Below are 22,628 nucleotides of genomic sequence, written 5' to 3'. Positions count from 1 at the left end.
AGAAAGGTCAGACATGAGATGTCCAGATTAGACTTTGAAATGGATCTTTTAGAGGTATCAATGGACCATGGTCCACCCATGTATTAGGTCCATGGTCCATCTCACAGGGCAACAGGTCAGGTGAGCATAGGATTTATTTCTTGACCGTGCAGGTCTCAATCGAAGGTTCAAACTTGAAAATATCCAAAACGTCTAACATACTGCACGGTCTGCACTATCACCAGAACCAATTCGGACACCACATCTATTATAATTATTGTACCATCATCGCCATCAGGGGCGGCTTCACAGGTGGGGGCAGGGGGTGATCGCCCTGATTACTCGCACCCCCCCCCCTGTGATTTTCGAGTATTCAAGACATAAAGGAGGAAATTCAGAGAGCAAGATATGAACAGTGTGGGCCGTGTAACTATATTATGTATGACGTCTCACTGTGGAAGTCTAGCCCCATATTACAAACAATTCTTGCGCTGCCCCCAGGCGCGGATCAAGGGGGGCACAGGGGGAAATGTAATGTAAAAATGACATTGAAACCGAGATGTGCCCCCCTTTTGAAATTGAAGACATTTTTTTTTTTGGCTTGTCAAAATTTTCTCCGAAAAATTTGCCCCACCCTTTGGGAAATCCTGGATCCGCCCCTGGCTGCCCCCGATCACCATTATCACCTTTAACAATCCTCTTGCTCCATACACTCAAAGCTAAAGTTAAGGTCATATGCAAGGTAAACTTTCTGTGTCAAAATTGTGTTCTATTCCTTTTCCATCATCATAATTATTACCACCACCACCATCATCGTCGTCGTCGTCATCATCATCTTCTTCATCTTTATTTTCATTATAATTGTTTTTCCTCTTGATTATATATTATAGCAAGTGTTGGCTTGTTTGATTTTCTTTCTTCATACTTAGTTGATACTTTAGTAATTCGTATTAATCCATTGTGCTCATAAGACATGTAAGATGATTATATAATGAATTATGTTTCGGTTTGTCATATTTTCAACCGTTTTTTGGGGGTTGCAATGGCAATCCATAAACTGCTACTGATTTTATGTTCAGTGATTATATGCCTGATTTATTGTCAATATAAATTTATGTTATATTATATTGTTATGTCGAAGAAAAATAAGTCAAATAAAAAATCAAAATAAAAAACAAGTAGATCCACAGACTGTATACTACCAATACAAACATGTTTACGGATACTAGAACAGGTAAATTATCGATGGTTCCAAGAATACAATTATATAAAGAAAGATCGTCTGGTATCCTGTTTGTCACAGCTCTGACATCATAGATTGATAGTCGTAAAATGGTGCTAAACAATACTTTCGGAAAGTATAGGCGAAATGCATGAATAAGGATCAAGATAGCGCGGTTTGCTTAGGAGGCAATGACCTCTTAAATATTCTCGATCGGGGGGTGGGAAGGGGCGGTGGCACCCATGAAAATATGGGGGGGGGGCGAACATATCGATTTGTGACCGAAAATGGCCTAAATAACGAAAGGGCGGTCGATAATGTTGACAACTTGAAATACGTATGATATGCAATGTATTTAAGTTTTAAAAAACATTGGAAAGTATTTAAAACCATAAAACTGGCTCAGAGCTACTATATTGAACAAACAAAATTGACAATATTTCGGAGCGCAAAAATTTGTATTACGACCATGCGTTTTGTCCGACAAATCACTAATGTTCATGAAACACTCTTCTGTTATCCCGTCAATTTTTGGATACACTACGATTTTGTTAAATGTAATGAGCGATTGTTTTCGCAATTGTAACGGGGACGGATTCTACAGCATAGTAAATCTATTGAAATGCCTGTTAAATCACTATGAACAGCTGAGAGGTCTTTGTCGAAAATTGGTGAACCGGGACAGCTGATTGTCGTTAGTGACGAACAAAAAAAGCAAATATGTAGTTTGTCCAGAGTCAGGATGACACTGCTGTTTTGACTCACCGACTTTCGACAATGACTTCTTTGTCATCAGGGGCTTATGGCAATAGATTCTCTATGTTCCAGAACGCGTCTGCGTAGCATTCGCGAAAACTCCGAAAAATGGGTCGTTACGTGCGATTCCACTTCAAGCGTAAATCACAAATTAAGCGCAAGTCTTTTGATAAAATTGTAATTGGTTTGCGGTCATTTACAACTTAATTTTCTTGCAACGCTCCAGTAGTGCTCAAACGACCCAAAGGAGACCAGTGGCGGATCGAGGGGGGGGGGTTAGGGGTTAACCCCACCCCCCCCCCCCACCTCGGGCTTCCTAAGTCGCGCAAACAGAACAGTTACATAAACGGGGGGGGGGGGGTAGGACGCATTACATCACATCTCATCGATATTGGTCAAACCAACTTGTCAAATCTCCCTCTTAGCAAAAAGCTAGATCCGCCACTGGAGACATATTGCATTCCGCATGCATTGTTGTTTATATGATTTTCTGGTGATGGACCAAATGCATTGCATTTTATTCAAATGTAAATTCTTGATTTAACCTTTTCGTTGATGTCATTTAATTTAAAATTCATTCGATTAATTACGTACACAGATATGCGAGGCATATGACTTGGCTATTTGACTCCCTCTTTCTATTCATTACAGTTTCTTGTTAAATTTCACGTGAACATGAGATATAAATAATGTTTTATTGCATTGAAAATTTATAATAATTTACATTTTTCATATTCATTCTATAATATTATCTTGGATTTAAATTGAATTTTCTTTTGGCAGGGTAGGGTAAAGAAACACAACACAAGACAATTAATGAGTTCACAGGCAGGTATATATTAATACATTTTGTAGATTATTATATAGAGGTTGACCTCTCGATGAGCTAAATGGACTGTCTATTGTGACGTTTCATCTACTGCCACCCTACGTCACAATGCCCTCTGCAAACCAATCGATTTTAATCTCGATGGCCTTTTGATTAGGTAATTCCAGGCTCTTAATTACTGTCTTTCTCAGTTTCAATTTGTGTAGTAGAGCTACACGTTCTTTCCATTTATTGGCTCGAAACTACAGGCTTTCGCTTTTATTTTATTTTATTTTCAACTTCCATGATCACGTGAAGAAACAAACAGAGCCTATATATACCCATGATACATGCCTAGTCCTTTGTATGAAATTACCGCTCATTTTTCATATTGAATGGGAATTGAATAACAATGATTTCGTTAAAGTTCGGAGCGTACCAAAACCATGAAAAGTATGAATATAAAAATACAATTCCTTGATTATAAAATTTTAAAGATTCAAGGTTTATACCAATTTCAACTAGGACAAGCAGCTTATTATGTACATGTATAAGAACAGTATGGTTCCTTTTGCATTCCAACTTATGTTTTCTCAAAATAACATTTTTCATAGGTATCCTAGACAAGCCGATAACTTTTATCTACCTATATATCTATCCTAAGAACTCGTTTTGATCAAAATACTTTTATTTTCACCGGCCCAAAATTTTGGAATTCCCTCCATAAAGATATTCAACAGGCCCCCTCTATCCACTCCTTCAAGAGAAAACTAAAATACTGCTGTTACTGTCTTACCAAAGTAATTAATTAGTTTGTATATTTCTAAGAATTGTCTAAGCACGCTATTAAGTCACACTCTCCTTCATCCACGTTTGCACTCTCCTTGTTCTCACCCTCCCCCTCTCTCTCCACCCTCTCTCCATATCATGGTGTGTGTGTGTGTGTGTGTATCTCTCCCTCCCTCTCACCCTCTCTGTCTCTCTCCCTCTACTCATCTTTGCCCTCTCAGTCTCTTCCTCTGTCGCTCCCCCTTCAGTACTTTTTTCCTTCTCTCTCCCCTCTATTTTTCGTCATGTGTTTGTTTTCTTTTATGTTTTAGTATGGTCCCGTATTCCTCTGTCATCTTATTATTATTTCTCGCCTTTACTCATCATCTTATTATTATTCCCATTATTCTATTTTAATATATTATTATCTTAGGGATCCACGCTATACAAGCAATGCTTTTTAGTGGATCCCCTCATTTCAATGCAAGATTTTGTTAAACATATTTTAACAAATTGTTTTGGAATTTGTAGTTGATTTGTAATCATTGTAACCATATTTCATTTGTATTTGTTTATATATGTCTGATGTGTATTTGCTTGTAATGTTATTGATGGAAATGGAAATGAAACTAAAAATTGAACTTGAACAACTAAAGGTCAATCGTGATTTGACCGACGATAAATATATGAAAAGGAAACTCACATTTCAAATATTTATTGTAAATAGGAATTTAATCTCACTGAATGAAACTATTTTTCTTCAGATAAACAGATATGTTGAACTAAATATGGAAATAGCAAGATATATACAGATACCATCTATTTAGGCTTTTAAATATGCACTGTCATCAGAGTATTTAACCGAAGGATTCTGAAAGCATGACAAAACAAAGGAGAGGAATTTTTGGAAATACAATAAATCAATAACGAAGATTTTATCAACTGCTCCAACTTCTAATCATATTTTGATCAGTTCTCCTTTTGAAAAGGAAATATTTCAAATACATAACTGTAAAAAGGCACAATTGTGGTAATCGCACATTTTCCTGTTTGAAGACTATGGAAGACAAATAGAAAAGTATATCAACATACAACGTTGCCTCACTTGGAAACATAAACAATGATAATGAATCAAAACAAACTTTTATTCGTCTATTTTACTGATCCAACTTGACAGACAGTGGCGTAACTACGGGGGGGCATGGGGGGCACGTGCCCCCCCAATCGGCTGGCCAAAAAAAAAAAAAAAACGGGGAAGAGGATAAAAAGAGGGAGAAAGGAAGAGAAACGTAGTGGGAATGAAGAAATTATTGTTCATTATAATGTTATTTTATAATAATGTTATGTTATAATACATAAGAAACATTTTTTCATAACTTTATTTTGCTCAGGCCTAGATGTCTTCATTGTTCCCGGTACTCGCATTGTCTGTTTAACGTTTTTAAGTCAATATACACCAAATATATTTCCTCGCACTTCGACTTATTATTGTTTTATGTAGTGACATATGGTTCTTTTTCATGACTACTTAAAGTGATTGCCCCATTTTAAGGGGTTAATATAAAACATTTCCTGTCCGTGCTTACGTTCGCACTAGTAGATTGGTGAGATATGTCTGCTCTTCATGAATTCCTAAAAATCGGTCCTTAAAATGTCCCTTTTTCTGATCTGAATATCAAAAATTTTCAGCTCGCATCATTTGCTTAGTGAAATACGTATCGTATGGTCTTAGTGAATTCTTACAAACAGGCCTTAGAATGCCTCTCTTCAGGTCTGAATATCCTAAATTTTCAACTCGCGCTTCGCGCTCGCAATATTTCATGAGTGAGATGCGTATTATCATGATTACAATGACTACAAAAAGTGCTTCATGTGTTTAGATGTAGCAAAATCAGCAAGCGCTTTGCACTCGCATTAGATGACTATGGTGAGATATGTATACTCTTAATGGATTCCTAAAATATAGTCCTTAACATGTCCTTGTTTGGGGGTCAATATTAAAAAAAAAATTCAGCTCGCGCTTCGCGCTTGCATTGTTTGTTGAGCGAGACAGGTATGTATCATGATTACAAAAATTTGCATATAATGTCCTTTTTTGGTCTGCATATAAAAAATGTTCAGCTCGCGCTTCGCGCTCGCATTATTTGAGCAGTGAGATACATATCCGTTTAATGGCACTGTCCTTAAAATGTCCCTATTAGGTCAGTATACCTGGCAACTGAGCGCGCTTTGCGCGCTCACTAAGTGACTCAAAAATTTTGCTGGTGCCCCCCCCAATGCCGTGACTCACGGTACGCCACTGTTGACAGAGATACAAAATTTACACAATGCGAAAAACAATCTTTAAAAAACATTGAAAAATGTGATTTATCATGGTTTCACATTATATATTTTGGAAGAAAAGCATTTCAAATTGCGATCTGTACCCCGTCTCGGTTACGAAGAGTTTCGATTGACCAGAATATCCAAATTATGGAAAGCCAGCAACACCAACAACTTAAATGCATGTCTGTTCCAAATATTTTCTAGATATGATGTAATGTTCATACATTCAGTGATTTTGTTTTGACAATTCAGTGTTTGTTTACAAATTACATTGTGCAAATTTTATGTTGCAAAATTATGACAATGATGGATTTCCATAATAGTTGAGGTTGATCGGATCAATCATATCTCTTTGTAAGATGGGATCCCGTTCTAGGCATGGCAAGTATCACTTTGAGCAAGCTGAGACAGATCCTTTATTCATCTTGCGAAGCAATTTCGGTTCTAAAACTGCTCTGCCAGCATGACCAGTGGGCCCCAACCCCATTCTACCCCTGAAAAAAGATTGGCCCGAATAACCAACGTAACAAACGTGGTGAAAAAATGTATATTATATCCGACCGACAAAACAATCAATATCAACATTTTTTTATTATTATACCAGAATTTGATTAATATTGCCAATTTGTATCGGTCAGACGCATTTTCCCAAAATATTTGTTCCTTTTAATTAATTTTTTAATGTATACAGTATATATAAAGTGAACGGTCGTTTTATCTGAGTTTTTGGCTTGACAACATTCCATTCCTGGCACAAGAAGTCGGGCCATGTGGTCCAGTGGTTAGAGCATTTGGACTCATAATCGCAAGGTTTTGAGTTCGAATCCCCACTGCCGTTGTCTCCACTTTAATGAAAAGACCCGGGAGTAATATCTGTCCTTTCATAACGTCAGCCACTATGACTGATTAACCTAGACGTAAAATGTTTTGGTTATAGCACCAGCTTGGCGTTTACTCCTGTCGAGTTCCCACGGGAGTTACCATAAACAGAAACAAACAGAAACAGAAAGTCTAACCTCTGAGTTCTGTCCATGACAATAGCCGTGAATCTCGGAAGGGTGCTTTTCCAATGTAGAAAATGGAAAAAAATGGACACTTTGAATGTCGTTCCGCGCCCCCTGCGTACGGCGTGTATCCAAGTTTTGTATCTGATTCCCGTCTGCTTAGAACAATAGGCTAGCCTCATCATAATGTACCTAATATTCTAAATTGCCCATTCTGTTCGAAGCATATTTCAAAAGAGCGACATCTACGGTATGTCATGCCAAGTTCCAATGATTGCAAGGATTGGCATCCCCCCAAAAAAAACTTTAAAGCACGTCGGCCATGATACAATGCGAATGCAATTCAAATATACAGTATATATCGGTGTTTATAGAAGCTTGCAATAAAATACATTTAAAGTACTTTTATTTCAAGCTAAAAATCATGTGAAGAGTATGATAGCTATATAACCGCGCGCTGCGAATTTATACAGTATGTCCATTATCCAAATATATCCGGATCCGGGTGAAAATAGGAGTTGAATCCGGATGGTAGGAGAATAGATATGAGGAATGGCTGGAAATGCAAGGTTTTTTTTTTAAATAGTAAACTTGAAGACTCCTGCCCCTGCCATGACATTTCTTGAGCCTCTTTGTGAAAGCAACATAAGATAATAAGTTTTGTTCGGAGCTGACGAAATATTGCAAATTATGTTGTTTGTCCAGTCTCAAGGACCCCGTCTTACAAAGATAAATTTGAAAAATGTTCTTTGTAAACAAAAAGAAGCACAATGAATTTTCAAGAAAACCATGCATGTATGAATGTACATCATAGTTAGAAAATATTTTGAACAAACATGCATTTCAGATGTTGACGTTGCTTGCTTTCCATAGTTGTGGTTGACCGGATCAGTTGTAACTCTTTGTAAGACGGGGCCCAGGGGCCCGTATATCACAAAGCTTACCAATCACCGTCGAACATTCTTTTACGATTGATTGCATTGACTATATCAAGCGTACGATTAATCGCTAAACTTTGTGTTACGAGACGCAGAACAAAACTGCTGTTTTGATTCACCTATTTTCGATAAAGACTTCTTGGTTGTTCATTGTAACGAAGGGCATTTGACGATACATTTTCTATGTTCTTGAATCCGTCGTGGGGCGTTGGAGCAAAAGCTCCCTTATAAGATCCTTTCAAAAATCCTCTGATTGGCAACAGTTAAGAAATGAAACATTAATCTGTGGAAAAACTCTTGGATTGAAAGCTTCTTGATTGTCTTTTCATTGCTGCAGATGAATCGTACAGGGTCATCGTCTGACTGAATGCCATCATTGCTAGGGCATTTGCCCGACGTAGTTCCCCGGTACCATCGCCCGGTAGCCATTACACACACCCTCTAGCCATCCATCCTTGAAATCATGAGTCAAGTATATGACGTCACCCTCCTTGAATGTCATCTCGTCAACGTTCATCGCCTTGTAGTCAAAGAGCGCCACACCTGAATAAAAGGTAAAGACAATTTTAAAAAATCGTTAATCAGAATGTAAGATTATCTGAACACTGACTTTATTGTTCAGGAAAGGTATCCTTAATTTCCGAATTCGATCGTAGAAAAAATACAAGAAAATGTCAAACTCAACCGGATAGTTATTTTGCACATGATGCGCATGCAAAAATGCGATTGCACTCCGCCCCTCTTGGTTTTGATGACATGATTAAGACAGATATGTTTGTTCTGCGAAAAGAACCGGGTGGCAAGTCGTTGAGTCTTTTATATAAACACTTAAAAAGTAAGACAATGGAGAGAGAGGCTGGGGCAGAGGAGAAGGAGGAAAGCGGGAAGAAACGCTGACCCCCCCCCAAAAAAAAAAAATGATAATGAAAGAGGTAAAGAGGAAATATATTATTGTAGAGGAAGAAAGGAACGGAAATAAATAAGATGTTCCTAGTGTAGATTATTGGTTGAGGAAAAGTTAAGATGTCTAATAAAAAACAAAGAAATAATGAATAAATTTGAGAAAATAGACTACCACGGTAAAAGAGGGAGAAGAGTGAGTCAGACATATCAACGATACCTTTCCATAAGAACTCGGATGGCGCCCATTTCGGTGTTTCTTGGGAGATGAATTCAGTTCTGTCTGCATTCAGTACTTTACCATCTGCCGACCTGAAATCGGTAGCAGGGTTACGTTCTATAAGAGTACCATAAAAGAATAAAATATGAATTTTTTAAACAGTTGATATTTTTTCAGTACTCGTAAAGATTTTTTTTAGGAATAGGACAAGCAAAACAAAATCGAGGTCGATCACGTTGGGGGCCTCGAAGCCTTGCGGTTCTGACCTTTGTGGGCTCGAATCCTAGCCATGCTCTGGTTTCATTTAAGAGCAAGAACTTGACCCACATTGTGCTGCACTTAACCCAAGTGAGGACGGAGGTGAATATGTCCCCGGTAGAAATAATTGCTTGAATGCACTGAGTGCTGGAAGTGGCAGCTCGAGCTAAAACGACAGAGCGATAACAGGGTATTTTGAAAGGGGGATCCAAGACAACCTAAAGGTAACGTATTTTTCCAATTGAACAAGTGTAATATAAAGACACAACTCGTGTAATATAAAGTTACACAACTCAAGCCCCCGGGGGGGGGGGGGGCCACTTACATTGACGAGTGGATACCATGCGCGACCAAGAAAACACGTAAAAAGGATGTCTTTTTCAAGAGAGGGCACGTTACGTACGTAACGTGATAAGGGTGTCAAAAACACAAAAATAATGAAAAAAGGGTATCTATTTCGCTAGGAAAGCTATGTGTTTAGGGTCACATTTGCGGGGATGATAAAACAAAATTAAAATGTTGTATAAAGGATGTCCTCTTGCCCCAACACTACGTGTTTAGAGTCCCGAATTGCGCGAGGTGAGGAAGGTGGGACCTTACTAAACCAAATGGTGTGTAAATTAGGTAAAACCGACGACCGACGGACCCGTGACACAACATTAAAATATACTTGTTTAGGGGTTCATTTCAGGGAATACTTGCCAAGAGTATAGTTTTGTTTCCAATACTTGTTAAGGGTAGGGTTTCAGACGCCAATACTTGTTAAGGGGTGCATTTTCAGAACATGGAAAATACGCGTTTAGGGTGCTTTTCGAGACCCCGTGGTCGCGCATGGTATCCACTCGTCAATGGAAGTGCCCCCCCCCCCCGCCCCCCGGGCTCAAGCCTCTCATTTCTATGCTCTTTATTCTGTTTTCTTTACCCGTTCCCCATCTTTTTATAACTACAGCTGAGTAGAATTTTAAAACATATCATAGCATCGGTCACTCTTTGTAGCACCACCATGAACAAACTGAAAAAGTCAGTGCATGCTTTCTCAGACGAAAGTTTGTATTGGAGAATGGAAAAAATAAGATCGACTCTTACCAACTGCTGTCGTAGGTGGCGGTTGACTATAGACTGGACGATTGTTGTTTGGCTCATCTCGTTTCTTGCTTGTTTCAAGGGTTTGATCTCCTCCAGCCTCCTTGCCTGATTCAAGCTTCACCAACCGTTGCTTGAGTTGATCTGCAAAGTTCATGGTTGCCTGGGCTGGTGGTTTCTTTTCCGCCGACGGGATGGATTGCTGTTGGTGGTTGCTAATGGATGGTGACTTTACACCACCAATGGGTGGCGGTGGAGGAGGTGGTGGTGGCGGTCCACCAATTATTGGTGGAGACGTTGGGCCATCGCTTGGTGTAGGAGCCGGAGCAGGAGGTGGGTAACTGGCACCTGATTCCGAGAAGTAGAGAGGGTTCGATGCCTCTGATGACATGATATGACCCGACGCTGATGGTGATGCCGTTGGTGGTGCTTCCGATGGTGGCGGTGGTGGTCTACTGGTTGGTCGGGGTGATCGGCTAGCCTTCCGACTCACCGTGGCCTTCCGCGTTTTACCGGGGCTCCTCGAGGACCTTTCGTCACCAGGAATGTTCAGCATATGGCTCGAATTATTAGCAGAACCTGAACTTGGTGAACGGGGAGACGGGGATTGGGACAGCATCAGCGACGTTGGTCTCGGTGGCTGTTGTGACGCCAGCTTGATGCCTTGTTCTTCTTGATTCTTTACCGAATCTTGGCCATCGGATACTTGGTGGGGAGAGGGAGGGAAGGAAGATGGAGCCGGAGGTGGCGGTGGCGATGGCGGTGGCGATGGCGGCGGAGGTAAACGATCAGAGTTGTCAGAATGGAAGCTGTTGTCCAGATACATCTCATGGGTGAATACTGGCGGCTGCAGCGAGTTTGTGGAAGGTGTTGGCGATGGGATTGAGATTGGTGATCGTACGCTCTTTTTGGAACTCTGAAATGAAACCAAATATCAATCGTATGTATATTTAAGCATACACTCTTGATAGGAATTCCCTGCACATTCCAGTTGAAATTTCACCAATCCCCCCCCCCCCCCAAAAAAAAAAAAATGAAAAAAAATTATAATAATAATAAATAAAAATATTCTGATCAAAAAACAAAAAGGCTCAATCGAAAGAAAATTTATCAGCTCTTATCATCACCTCCCCTTTTTTTCTTCTTCAACTTCTTTTTCTTCCTTTTCCACTTTTCTTCTTCTTCTACTTCTTCTTCTACTTCTTCTTCATCTTCTTATTCATCTTGTTCTTCTATTTCCTCTGCTTCTTCTCCTCCACCTATTCTTCCCATCTCATCCGTCATGCCAGTTTTATCCGTCAAATTTGTCGTTCCTTCATTACCTTCTGTCTCAAGCTGTTCTTCCCCGATCCGATACTTGATTCACTCCTCAACGAGCCCGATCTCGACCCCCTGGGTGACGACGAAGGCTGCCCAAATTTCAAACCATGCCCGACGTCATCGAGGCTTCCGTAGTCGACGGGTGTGGACACGTACTTGATCACCTGTTTGAAAGACGGCGGGTTATCAGGTTTGGTGAGCTTCCGGGATCGGGTGTGGTCCTTTGGTGTCAACAGGGAGCTCCTGAAAGTCTGTCGGGCGATTCGGTCATTGTTTAAGTCTATGGCCTGAAAAGATGAATAGATAATTAGAAAAATAAATGTTCATGAAAATTATCAAGTAAGCAGTGTTGATTCACGTGGAGTCGTTTCATGAAGAGTTTTGTCAGCAATTTTCACGGACAGTTGTTGGTACTGGAAATCCTTTTATGACTGTGATTGGCTGAGGGCAGGTGAGTTCGTAAAAATCACTGTCGAAACTCTTCATGAAATGCGCCTGCTCCGAAGGAATCAATACTGCATACTAGGAATCATTTCATCAACTTTTTTTTCGTCTGACGACAAGTCACACTTGAAAACTTTTTTAGGTTTTGACTGACTGAAAAAGCGCAGGTGTCTGGCTGTTACTGTCGGATAAATCAGACCGACAAGTCCTTTCATAATGATGATAATCAATGATGCTCCCTGGAGTGCGTTTCGTCAGCCGCGTCTTTCGTCTGACAAGTTGTCAAATCTTTCAACTTTCCTAGGTTTTCATTGGCCGAATCTAAGAAACACGGGCTTAGGACTGTTGCCATAGTATCTGTCGGATAAAACATCAGACAAGACCTTTCAAAAGGGTTCCCGAGGAAATTGGCAATCTTTTCATCAAAATTTCTCGCCGGACAGAACTTTCAGATCCGACAAATTTCCTTGGTTATGATTGGCTGACAATCTGACTGTTATGGCAACTGTTGGATAATGACGACCGGTCAGATCTGACGGTTTTCATGAAAAGGTCCCCGGATATCCGGATCATTCCAGAGGCGTATCCGACAGTAAAATGCAGGACTCTCTAGGGTTGAATGATTGATTGATTTGATATGTCTATAGCCGTTTTGGGGTACTGTTATCTGTGTGATCATCGGTTGCCGAAATGACGACATCTTGGGCCGGTTTCATAAAACTTGCTATATAATAACATATTTGCAAGTACAGTTACAAGCTACTGAAACCCTTCATTCTAATTGGCTGAGAGTAATTTTGTTATGAAAATTGTGCATTTGTTATCGTAACAAGTCTTTATGAAACGGGGCCCTTGTCAAGTCGATGGTACTTGAAAGATTCTGTACCTACCAGATTGATTTGATTCATGTTCGAATCCATGTCGCCGAGCTTCGTTGCCGTGCAATCTAGCATCTGAAGCATACTCGTCGCAAGGGTGTTTATCTGGTAGGCCACACTGGCTAACGACTGAGTCGTAAAGTTCTTCGTCTCCTCCAGAGCCACCTTCTTGTCCTTTGCCTGAAAATTATATTTTAGAAGAAAGAGAATAACAGTGCAAAATGAGGTAGACAAGAATGATATGAATTATTTAGTGAGGTTTGTCTTCATCAAATTCTTAACGCTTGTAAAAAAAAGACAAGAGAGGCATTAGGGGTTTTGCGATTTATTCATTTTACATTTGTCGTTTGACAAGTTGTCAATAAACCCGAAAACTATATCCCTTAATTTTGTTTGGCTAAGAAGCACAGATGTCCCACTGTTACCATGGTAACTGTCGGATAATTAAAACTTGTCAATGCTGACAAATGTCTTGAAACGGTCCCCTTAGTCATGTACCATTCATGCACACAGCAAAAACTGTGGTGTTAACCGGTGTACATAGACAGTTATTTTACATCGGTGTTGAATTGGTGGTGTTAGTTTTACACCTATAGGTGTCATTACAACACCTTTGGTTGTTACATTTACACGCTTTGGTGTTATTTTTATTCTCTAGTGTGTAATTTTAACACATCATGGTGTGGTCCTCTATTAACACCAACTGGTGTCAGTTTTAACACCGCAGTTTTTACAGTGCACGAATCGTCATAAAGTCCCTGATTTGACAAGCTCAATTGCCAAACGATTTTGAAGAATGCTTTCAAAAATCTTAGTTTTTTTTTCTGCTGCTGCAGATAAATGTTGCAAATAAATGTTGATGGTGTGAGGTGTAAGGAAGTGTGTGTGATTGGGTTTTTACAGACCTACATCAATCGCATATGGTTATTTGCGTCTGTGTTCGACCTTTAACGTCACAATCGGAAAGACGTGACCAGGGCTCGAACCTCGAACCTCTTCATCAATGTTTAACTATAAGCTGGGATTGCATGCGTACTCCACAACTCCCAGGGCTGTTACACTCGGACATTTTAGCCAGCGTTCATGCACCCGAATTGCAATCACCCTTATTATATCAAACATTCCATTCTTGATCAAGAATTACACTTTTTAACAAGACAAAATGTCAAGGGTTCATATTCTTAATATGAAGAATCGTTTGTGTGATAACGGGAGAAAATTATTGAGATCGAGAAACTGGATTAAGGAAACAGTGTATAATTCATTAAGGACATTCAAATGTAAAATCTGAGCATTGGACCTTTAACGACAACGTCAAGAAAGTTCAAATCAAATATCAAAGTTCTAAATCACACCGAGTGTTAAAGTCACGACAGCAACTTATGTAAATATAGACCTATAATATTTATAGACTTAAGCAAAATTATATTTCTAATCAAACGCAAGATCACCTGACCTTATCTATCCAAAGCTCGTTCTTAGTAAACAAAAAATTGTTGATATTAGATCGCGATGAAAAGAACCGTTGTAGCAAAGGGGGACGAAGAATTGCTAATAAATATCTCCCTTATTTAACAGGTCATATGTATATACTTGTCGCAAGGAAGATTTTGATACTTCATGACCTTTCACAGTACTTTAGAAGTAGGCTTTTAGTGAAATACTATTCGATATATTCGACTTATTATTCATTATTTTGAAAAATAAATAAAAACACACCCTATTACCATGATTCTTCCTTTTTGTATTTTATTTGTTTGCTTGTTTCTTTCTTTCTGTATTTTATTTGTTTGTGTCTTTTTTTTTCATTCATGTCTTGCTATCATTATACCGGTGGAAAGCAAATTTCTTTGTGATTATGTTGCCGAGACGAATAAAATATCTTGTACCTAGAAATTTAACGAAGCCTCCGGAAAGTTTTACTTATAGAAATCAAAAGAATGTCTACCTCTCACTTACCCCCCCCCCCCAAAAAAAAAAAAATAATAATAATAATAATAATAAATAAATAATAATAATAAATAATAATAATAAAAAAAAATAATAATAAACATTTTTAAAAACAAAATAATAATAGTAAATCAAATTCAAAAAATCAATTAAAATAAAAAACAATAATAATAATGATAATAATAATGATAATAATGAAAATAAATATAGAAGACACCGAAATTCAAACTACTGCTTGAAAAGAGACAAATAAAGGCACTCATAAACCCGATGCCATGCAGGCTACTTTCCATTTGATTATACCACAGACATGACAGAGGCAACGCAAAGATATTTTGATATCTGAAAGAGACGGGGAGGGGAGGGGAGGGGGCAAGACGATTGATGACATATTTCTTCTTCAATTAAATAATAAGAGAAATATAGAGTTACGTGACCCCAGACCTTTCTTCCTTTTACTCTTCATTCTTCGTCTTGCATTTTCTTCCTTTTTTAGGCCACTCATAGCAAAATAACAACAACATCCCCCTATTATCACTCTTTTTAATCAGGAATTAGAAAGCGGTAGATATTTTCAGCAAGGCAATATAGATCTCATTGAGAAATCTGGGAATATTATACTGCATAGCCAAACATTTATTTTCGAAATTTCATCACGGTCATGAATTATTGTGTGTATACTTCCTTATTTTCTCTAATCACATTTTCCCTTACAGTTTACCCTTTAAATTATTCCCAATATGTATTTCCATCCTGCTGATCTTTATCAATAAAATCTGTAATAAAATTGAAGATAAGGAGGAAATGAAATCATTCAAGGTTCCATTTAGTATCACAAATACATTGTATATCCCTAAAAGTTCACAAAAAAATATGTTTGTTGTATATTCCTAATCTGATTCCGATTGTAGAACATACATGTAGCTAATCATTTCCTTGTCTGTGAGTTTATTACAGGGAGGGGCGAAGGAGGAGCAAAGGTCAAACGTCTCAAAATGGTCATCTCTGAAATTAAAAAGAATTCACAATAATGCACAATGACCTCTTATAAATGAGCCAGATAGATTTTGAGGGGACACAGCGCGGCGTATGGGGCACAATTTTAATCTAAAAAAGTCGGGCAAAGCGAGCGAATGTAAAGTTTGCCTTTTTAAAGCGAGAATCTAATCTTGTGACAGATTTTGACATAATATTTAAACCAATGGTATCATATTCCCTCCCCCTTCCTTTACTTTTCTCCTTCTTTTTTGTTTATTCTCGGGTCTGTGAACTTTTGGGTCCAGTGCCCCCCCCCCCCTCTCCAAGACCCACTCTCAGTTGCACGCAAGTGATCTCCAATGACAAAAAAACAAACTGAACCAATTAAAAAATTGTATCAAGAGTGTGTTCGGAGAAAGGCAATCTGTCAACCTTTGGAGTTTGGACTTATACATAAAAATGTATCACTTTAGAGATGGATTCGGCCAGTAGGGGCATATGATTCTTATCACAAGCCATCCATTCACTATACGTACATGTATATCGAATTTAATTTAATTGAATTTATTTTCAAATCTCACTGATACAATGATTTCTTATCATTGTGACAAACTAACATGATACATAGCATTTGAAAAAAAAATAGCAGCATGCTATATAGGCCCCAACATATAATTATTTTGTATTACTTCTTTATCGACAAGGCATATCTTGTCATGCGTGTAGTGCCATGTTTACCAATTCAAAATTTATTGATTTGAAAGTACAGTTGTATTATCTTCAGCAAACTGGAGAAAACCCGGCTTGTACAGTTGGCTCATGTTTGATTGGTTGCAGTAGCGTATCTGTTGGGTACAATGAGGCTTGTGCCCCTGGATCACTCTCAGGGGGCGTAAAATAGGCAAAATGTGAGCAAATTAGAAAAACAATAGAGGATGAAAATGAAATATGGAAGGCAACGTCCTTTAGCAATTTACTTTCACGAACAATCAAAGTAGCATTGGCGTATTAAAAAAAGGACCCAATAAAATAGTGGAAGGGTGTCATTTCAATGACAATTACCCCCCCCCCCCCCGACACCGGAGTGTCAAAGGGGCACAATTTCAGCACATGCCCTGGGCGCATACACTACGTACTGGTTGATGGCTATAGTTGACTTCATAATTTGTCCGCCATTTATCTCAAAGTCCTCAACATTCGTGACATTAATTTTAGGGCGGAGATCACCAACAAGCATGCTGCAGTGTTGTACAGGTTATAAAGTCTTGGTCTGATCAAAAGTCAAACATGGACCCAATTTTTCCCCCATTATTCATTAATATTGAAAGACGTTACAATAAATGATAAGAATCTAAATATCGGCATATTCGTATTCATTCCAAATTTTGAACAGCGGTTCCTGAAATATGCCTGTTTATCAAGTTTATATTAGGAAATTACAAAATGTTATACTCTGAATTCGTTCATTTTTCTTTTGCATTTTTATCTATACCCAAACACAACTGATTCCCTATATACGACACAAGGGTAAAATAACTCAAAACACACATACAGAGATGTGATTCATTGATTAATGTAAATAATTAACCCAGATTTAATAGATTGGTGTCACTCATGCGTGGTTGTTTAATTTGCTGTTTTATGTGCCAATCTAATGTAATTAAAATGTGTGAGTAAACATTAAAGGTAAATCAACTCCAGACAATTGTATGTAACTGGATAAAAATCGTATAAAATATATAGGTGTAGGCATATTAGTGATTAGAACACCGACATAAATCCAAGTCATTGGTGGTTTGTGCACCTCATTCCGCCTCTTTTCGTCAGGGTGGCCTGCCTGAAAAATGAAAAATCACATTTCGAGAAAGAAGTAATAACCTTTCATAAATATGATTGGTAGCTATTGCTATATGGGTCGTTTGGTGTGGATTTGAAAATTTCCCATTTAATCTCGATCGCCATGACGATTGAATTAGCTCAAGATCTCGCCTGCTCTTTCTGCTCCCTTGTTTTATGTTTACTTCAGTCTTCAATAGCAACATATAACACATTTCTCATGTTCACATTTCAATACTATATCTGCCGGTATATCTGATTCACCATGACATATCAAAACTGTTGTATCCAATGATGGTATTAATCAATCATTCTGAAGTTGTGCAATATTGCAAAGACATTTAAAGTATGCTTATGCTTTAACCTTAAAGGTGAAGTCCATCCCAGGAAAATGCTGACTTGAATAAATAGAGAAAAATCAAACTAGCATAGTGCTGAAAATTTGATCAAAATCGGATGTAAAATAAGAAGTTATGACATCTTATAATTTGAATTCGCTTATTTTTCACAAAACAGTTATATGCACAACTCAATGGCATGTAAATGGAAGAGTCGATGATGTCCATCACTCACTATTTCTTTTGTTTTTTATTGTTTGAACTATACAATATTTCAATTTTTACCTATTTGACATCAAGGACCAACTTAACTGAACCATAAAATGTTATAACAATGGTAATGCCACATGTTCAGGGAGGAATAAAACTTTGTTTGAGGAGAAAATTAGAATATTTAATATTTCATATAATAAAATACAAAAGAAATAGTGAGTGAGTGATGTCATCTGTCCCCTCATTTGCATACCGACCAGGATGTGCATATAAGTGTTTTGTGCAGCGGAACTTAAAAATGTCATACATCCGATTTTGATGAAATTTTCAGTGTTATGCTTGTTGGATTTTTCTCTTTTTATTCAAATCAATGTTTTTGTTGGGGTGGACCTGTCCTTTAAGAACTATCCATACTATTCAAACAACATGCCTTTTGACTTAAATCAGTGGAGCCGATTGGTGATGGGGAAATGGGGATATGGGTGACCTTTGATAACCCCTAGCCCTTTTGGATACTAGAATAACCATAAATTTTTAGGTGCTATTGCCTCCCTTTCATATCCTAAATTCGGACCACATACCAATTAGTTATAGCCATGATTTTATAGATGTTGCGAAATTGCTGTATAAATGTATAATCATTATAGCATTCCCGCCGTGGGTATTTGACGGTGGTTCATATACCAGCTAATGCACATGGTGCATTATGGTGCATATGATATGCCGATACAGGTTTAGATGTAGGCATATATCTCTGTTGCAATTATTTAATGTCATCAATTATCGGTAGACATCCGATGTATTGAATGAAGACATGGAAGAGAGAGGCCAGATGTAGATAAAGAGGGAGGGAGGGGAGGGAGAGAGTCGCGGGGGGTCACATAGGACATTACTTATCATATACTCATCATAGTGATACGACCCCAATACGACTGTCCAGGTTCTAGGATATTTAAGCAGATGCCGGTAGCTTCATGATACAGTCATACGTGCATGTAGATTAAGTAAATCATATCATAGGATAATCGTGTAATTATGTGTCTTATACATGAACGAGGCAACTATAATTATGTTAGTATATGCACAACATGATATGTACTCACCTTCACATAGTTGTCCTCGCAGTAGTTTGCTATCTGTTCCAAATTATCACAGTTCTCTAACAAAGTTTTCCTCCCGCTCTCAATCTCCTCTGCAAGTGTCACCTCCATTGTGTCTAGATCTATACTCAATCCAGTAGCAGAATTTCCGAACACTTTATACCCCCACGATGCCTTGCTGAAAATGGTGGAGATTCCAAAGTTTCCCAAAAATATATATAATGGTGTCAGGCGTCAGGCAGTGGTAGTCCCCGTAACTTGGCTCATCTGATAAATATTCAGTGTTCCAAATTTTAAATCGAATAGGAGTCCGCATACGGGGATGATTCGGTACTAGTACTTCACTCAATGCATGCAATGACCAAAGAGCACAATTCAAAAGATTTGTTACCAAAAAAAAATCAATTTCAAGAGTCTGGTGGTGGTGGTGATGACTTTCAGTTTCTAGAGTGCTCGCTCAATAAACTCTTCCTCTCTTTTTCTCTGCTTCTTTCATTTCGTATGCTCCCTTTGGTGGACCGAGGGTCGAATGAGCAATGGTGGTATTTGCTCGGGAAGAAAGGGCAATGTACACATTGGCACAAATACTTCAAATCCCATGACAAAGCACGGCAGGTGAACTGTACTCCTCGCGTTCTCACGTGTGTGATGGGCAGCACGATTAAAGTTCTCCACCTTGGAAGTTGGAGTTCGCTATAGTCTGGTTTTTTTTTTCAATGAAGTAGACAAAGAGAATTATACTGTATAGTCTTTTTGGTGGTTTGAGGGGGTTTGAGTTCCGTCCGAATGGATTGCCCGGGGGATTGCCATGGAAATCTTTTGGCAAAATTATTATACGACTTACCAATTTCTATGGGTGATAAGGTGAGACACGTACCCCTCCCCGCCCCCCCCCTCCCTGAATGTGATGTTTCGAAATATATAAGCTTACCTGCATGGGTAGAGAGATGGATTTACACCAAAACCTATTGAATCATCATCTTCATCTATCTATTGCCAGAAGTTTGACTGTAATCGTGTATTTTTTGTCTTCACCCTCTCCCTCGTACCCCACCTTCTCTACTTCTCTCCTTCGTTCTTTTTTTTTTTGCTGTCTATCAGTTAAAAACCATCAACCTTCGTCCCTCTTATCGTCTTCCTCAAATTCTATTTCGACCACTTCTTCGCTCAAACCTATCATTCTCCCAATGCACTCCCTCTCTCACTCTGCCCCCTCCCTCCCTTGCCTCGTGGGGGTTCATCTACATTTTTCGATCAACAAGGCCTGTCGGATCTAACAACTTTCCTTAAAATTTTGCAAGTTTCAGAATTTATCGATCAATGGTCATACAAAAAATTGATTTCAATAAAAAGAGAAGAATTAAACAAGCATCAGATGCTCGAGCATTCAATGAATTCCATCCTGTCGGGTACCCATTTACTATACACCTGGGTATATATATAGAGTGGGGCAAATGTAGATAAACGCCCTGCCAGAGGACGTGAGTGCTGCAGTGGGATTCGATTCCGGGACCTTCAAAGTCCAGAGGCGTACACTGCATAAGCCACAACACCTCTTCTTGAAACATAAAGGGCGACCCCCCCCCCCTCCCGTGGCGTCGTCCCTGCTTATGAGTGTTTTGTATTAAAGTTGATTTGTACTCCAAGTCTGCCTGACAGGCCGAATCATTATAGTTATTGATTATTAAACAGATGTTCAAAGCAAACATACTGGTATTTACTTTGCTGTATTTTCGACCCTGATTAGTCACCTGTCGACTTTGATATTGATCTTAATCCGCATAAAACAAAGTCCATTATTTGCTAAAAGTCGCTGGAGTGGTAATAAGCATATCAAATTGAAGACAAAATTATCCTCTTTTTTTTTTTTTTTGGGGGGGGCATTCTAGCTCCCTGTATCTAATTAAAATCACTACATCCTATAACACCGTGACATAATTATATGGGAACATTATTATTGATTATATTTTCCCTGGTAGTTTTGCGTGTTTAATTTCTGTCACTCTCCTGAACTTTTTGTTATATTATTCTCCTCAATGATTCTATATGTCGCGCCCCTGCTGCGAAATACATGACTATTCTCCAAAAGAATACATGATTACGCTGAGATTAATTACTCAGCTATTTTGCAACTACGTTCAATTATTGTGCTCTTCGTATGAATAGTCTATTGTTTGTGTAATGTAAATGTCACGTTTGTAATTTGTTCGATGATTTGTATTTCGTTTTTTAACATTATTGTGAACTTGTATTTATTATTCATCAATAAATGCAGAAACACCTACTTACAATTAAATATAAATAACAAAATAGCTCTTTCCGTTTATACATGTATATCATTTTGTGCATTGTAGAAGCATAGAGCTATTAATAGCTCCATGGTAGAAGCATTTACTGCTAACATTAATGGAAAATATATATTCTAACAGTGTGTAAATCGTTGTGTCTCCCAGTGGGCCATTTTCCATCAAGAAGTTTTAACATTGTGTTCAATGACCTTCATCACATTGTCGATTCTCTTTCATAGAAATCCTTTGTATGTAGGCATTGGGAAACCCCTCTCCCTATACCTACTTTCGTCATCCCTTCTACTTCCTTTTCTTTTCATCTCCAAATTCTCTCTTTTTTTCCCCTCCTCATTCCTCTTTCGTTCTCATTCCCTTCCTTGATCTATTTATTCTTCTTCTCCTTTTTCTTCTTCCTCTTTTCATTCCTTTTTTACACTTCTTCTCCTTCCTCTTCCCAGGCTCTCCACCCTTTTCTATTCTTCTTCTTCAAATCATTCTCTCTCACCAGGGCCCGCATCAGGGGCAGAAATCTCTCCCAAAAGGTAGGGGGGGACAAGGGGCTGGAAAATTTGACAAGCACAAAAAAAAAGAGGTTAGCATCCCAAAAGTAAGGTCATCTCGTCCTAAAATACATGTTTTGATGTTGAATGATGTATTTTTTACCATCATAAAAGACAAAAAAAGTCCCCCCTGGAATTTCCACCCATGTCTCTCACGCACACCCACCCTCTCCTATACTCCCCTTTCTCATTTGCTTCTCCTTAATTGGAAAAAGTTGTGATAGTTTTTGTCCTCTTCTCCTCCTTTCTTCTTCTTCTCTTCCTCCTTCTCCCCCTCCCCCTCCTTTCTCTTCTCCCCCTTCCTTCTTCTTCTCCCCCTTCCTTCTTCATCTTCATCAATCCTCTCTCTCACACACTCACTCCCTTTCTCCCCTCTCCACCCCCCCCCCCCCCTCTATCTCTCTCCTTATTTCACAAAAGATGTGAAAGGTTAAACAATTTAGACACTGTTCATCTTTGTGC

At 38.6% G+C, this 22,628-nt stretch overlaps 1 protein-coding gene across 2 annotated transcripts; it reads right to left on the bottom strand.

Moving 5' to 3' along the window:
* Positions 1–4,237: 4,237 nt before the first annotated feature.
* LOC129269070 (abl interactor 1-like) lies at positions 4,238–20,018 on the bottom strand. Of its 2 annotated transcripts, XR_010294779.1 has the most exons (7): positions 19,322–20,018; positions 12,916–13,083; positions 11,584–11,868; positions 10,265–11,177; positions 8,921–9,037; positions 5,834–8,343; positions 4,238–4,702 (listed from the first exon to the last, which is right to left on the bottom strand). XR_010294779.1 is itself a non-coding variant. In XM_054906522.2 (6 exons), exons 1-6 carry the CDS (start codon positions 19,427–19,429, stop codon positions 8,180–8,182), a joined length of 1,755 nt encoding a protein of 584 aa, XP_054762497.2. In that variant the 5' UTR covers positions 19,430–20,018; the 3' UTR covers positions 4,238–8,179. The 2 variants fall into 2 exon arrangements, 1 of the variants encoding a protein (XP_054762497.2); XM_054906522.2 differs by having other exon boundaries at positions 4,238–8,343.
* Between the last annotated feature and the right edge of the window lie 2,610 nt (positions 20,019–22,628).

Source organism: Lytechinus pictus, chromosome 10 (genome assembly GCF_037042905.1).
Source record: "Lytechinus pictus isolate F3 Inbred chromosome 10, Lp3.0, whole genome shotgun sequence".
Taxonomy (NCBI): domain Eukaryota; kingdom Metazoa; phylum Echinodermata; class Echinoidea; order Temnopleuroida; family Toxopneustidae; genus Lytechinus; species Lytechinus pictus.
The sequence above is the reverse complement of the archived record's forward strand: the minus strand, read 5'-3'. Positions and strand labels throughout refer to the sequence as shown.

Bases quoted from the DNA above. Each gene is read 5' to 3' on its own strand.
- LOC129269070 (XM_054906522.2), bottom strand. From the start codon at position 19,429: ATGGAGGTGACACTTGCAGAGGAGATTGAGAGCGGGAGGAAAACTTTG. The intron at 11,178-11,583 runs GTAATGAAGGAA...GTTTCATTTCAG, and splicing joins AGAACAGCTTGAGACAGAAG to AGTTCCAAAAAGAGCGTACG. The intron at 8,344-8,920 runs GTATCGTTGATA...CCTTTTATTCAG, and splicing joins ATCCGAGTTCTTATGGAAAG to GTGTGGCGCTCTTTGACTAC.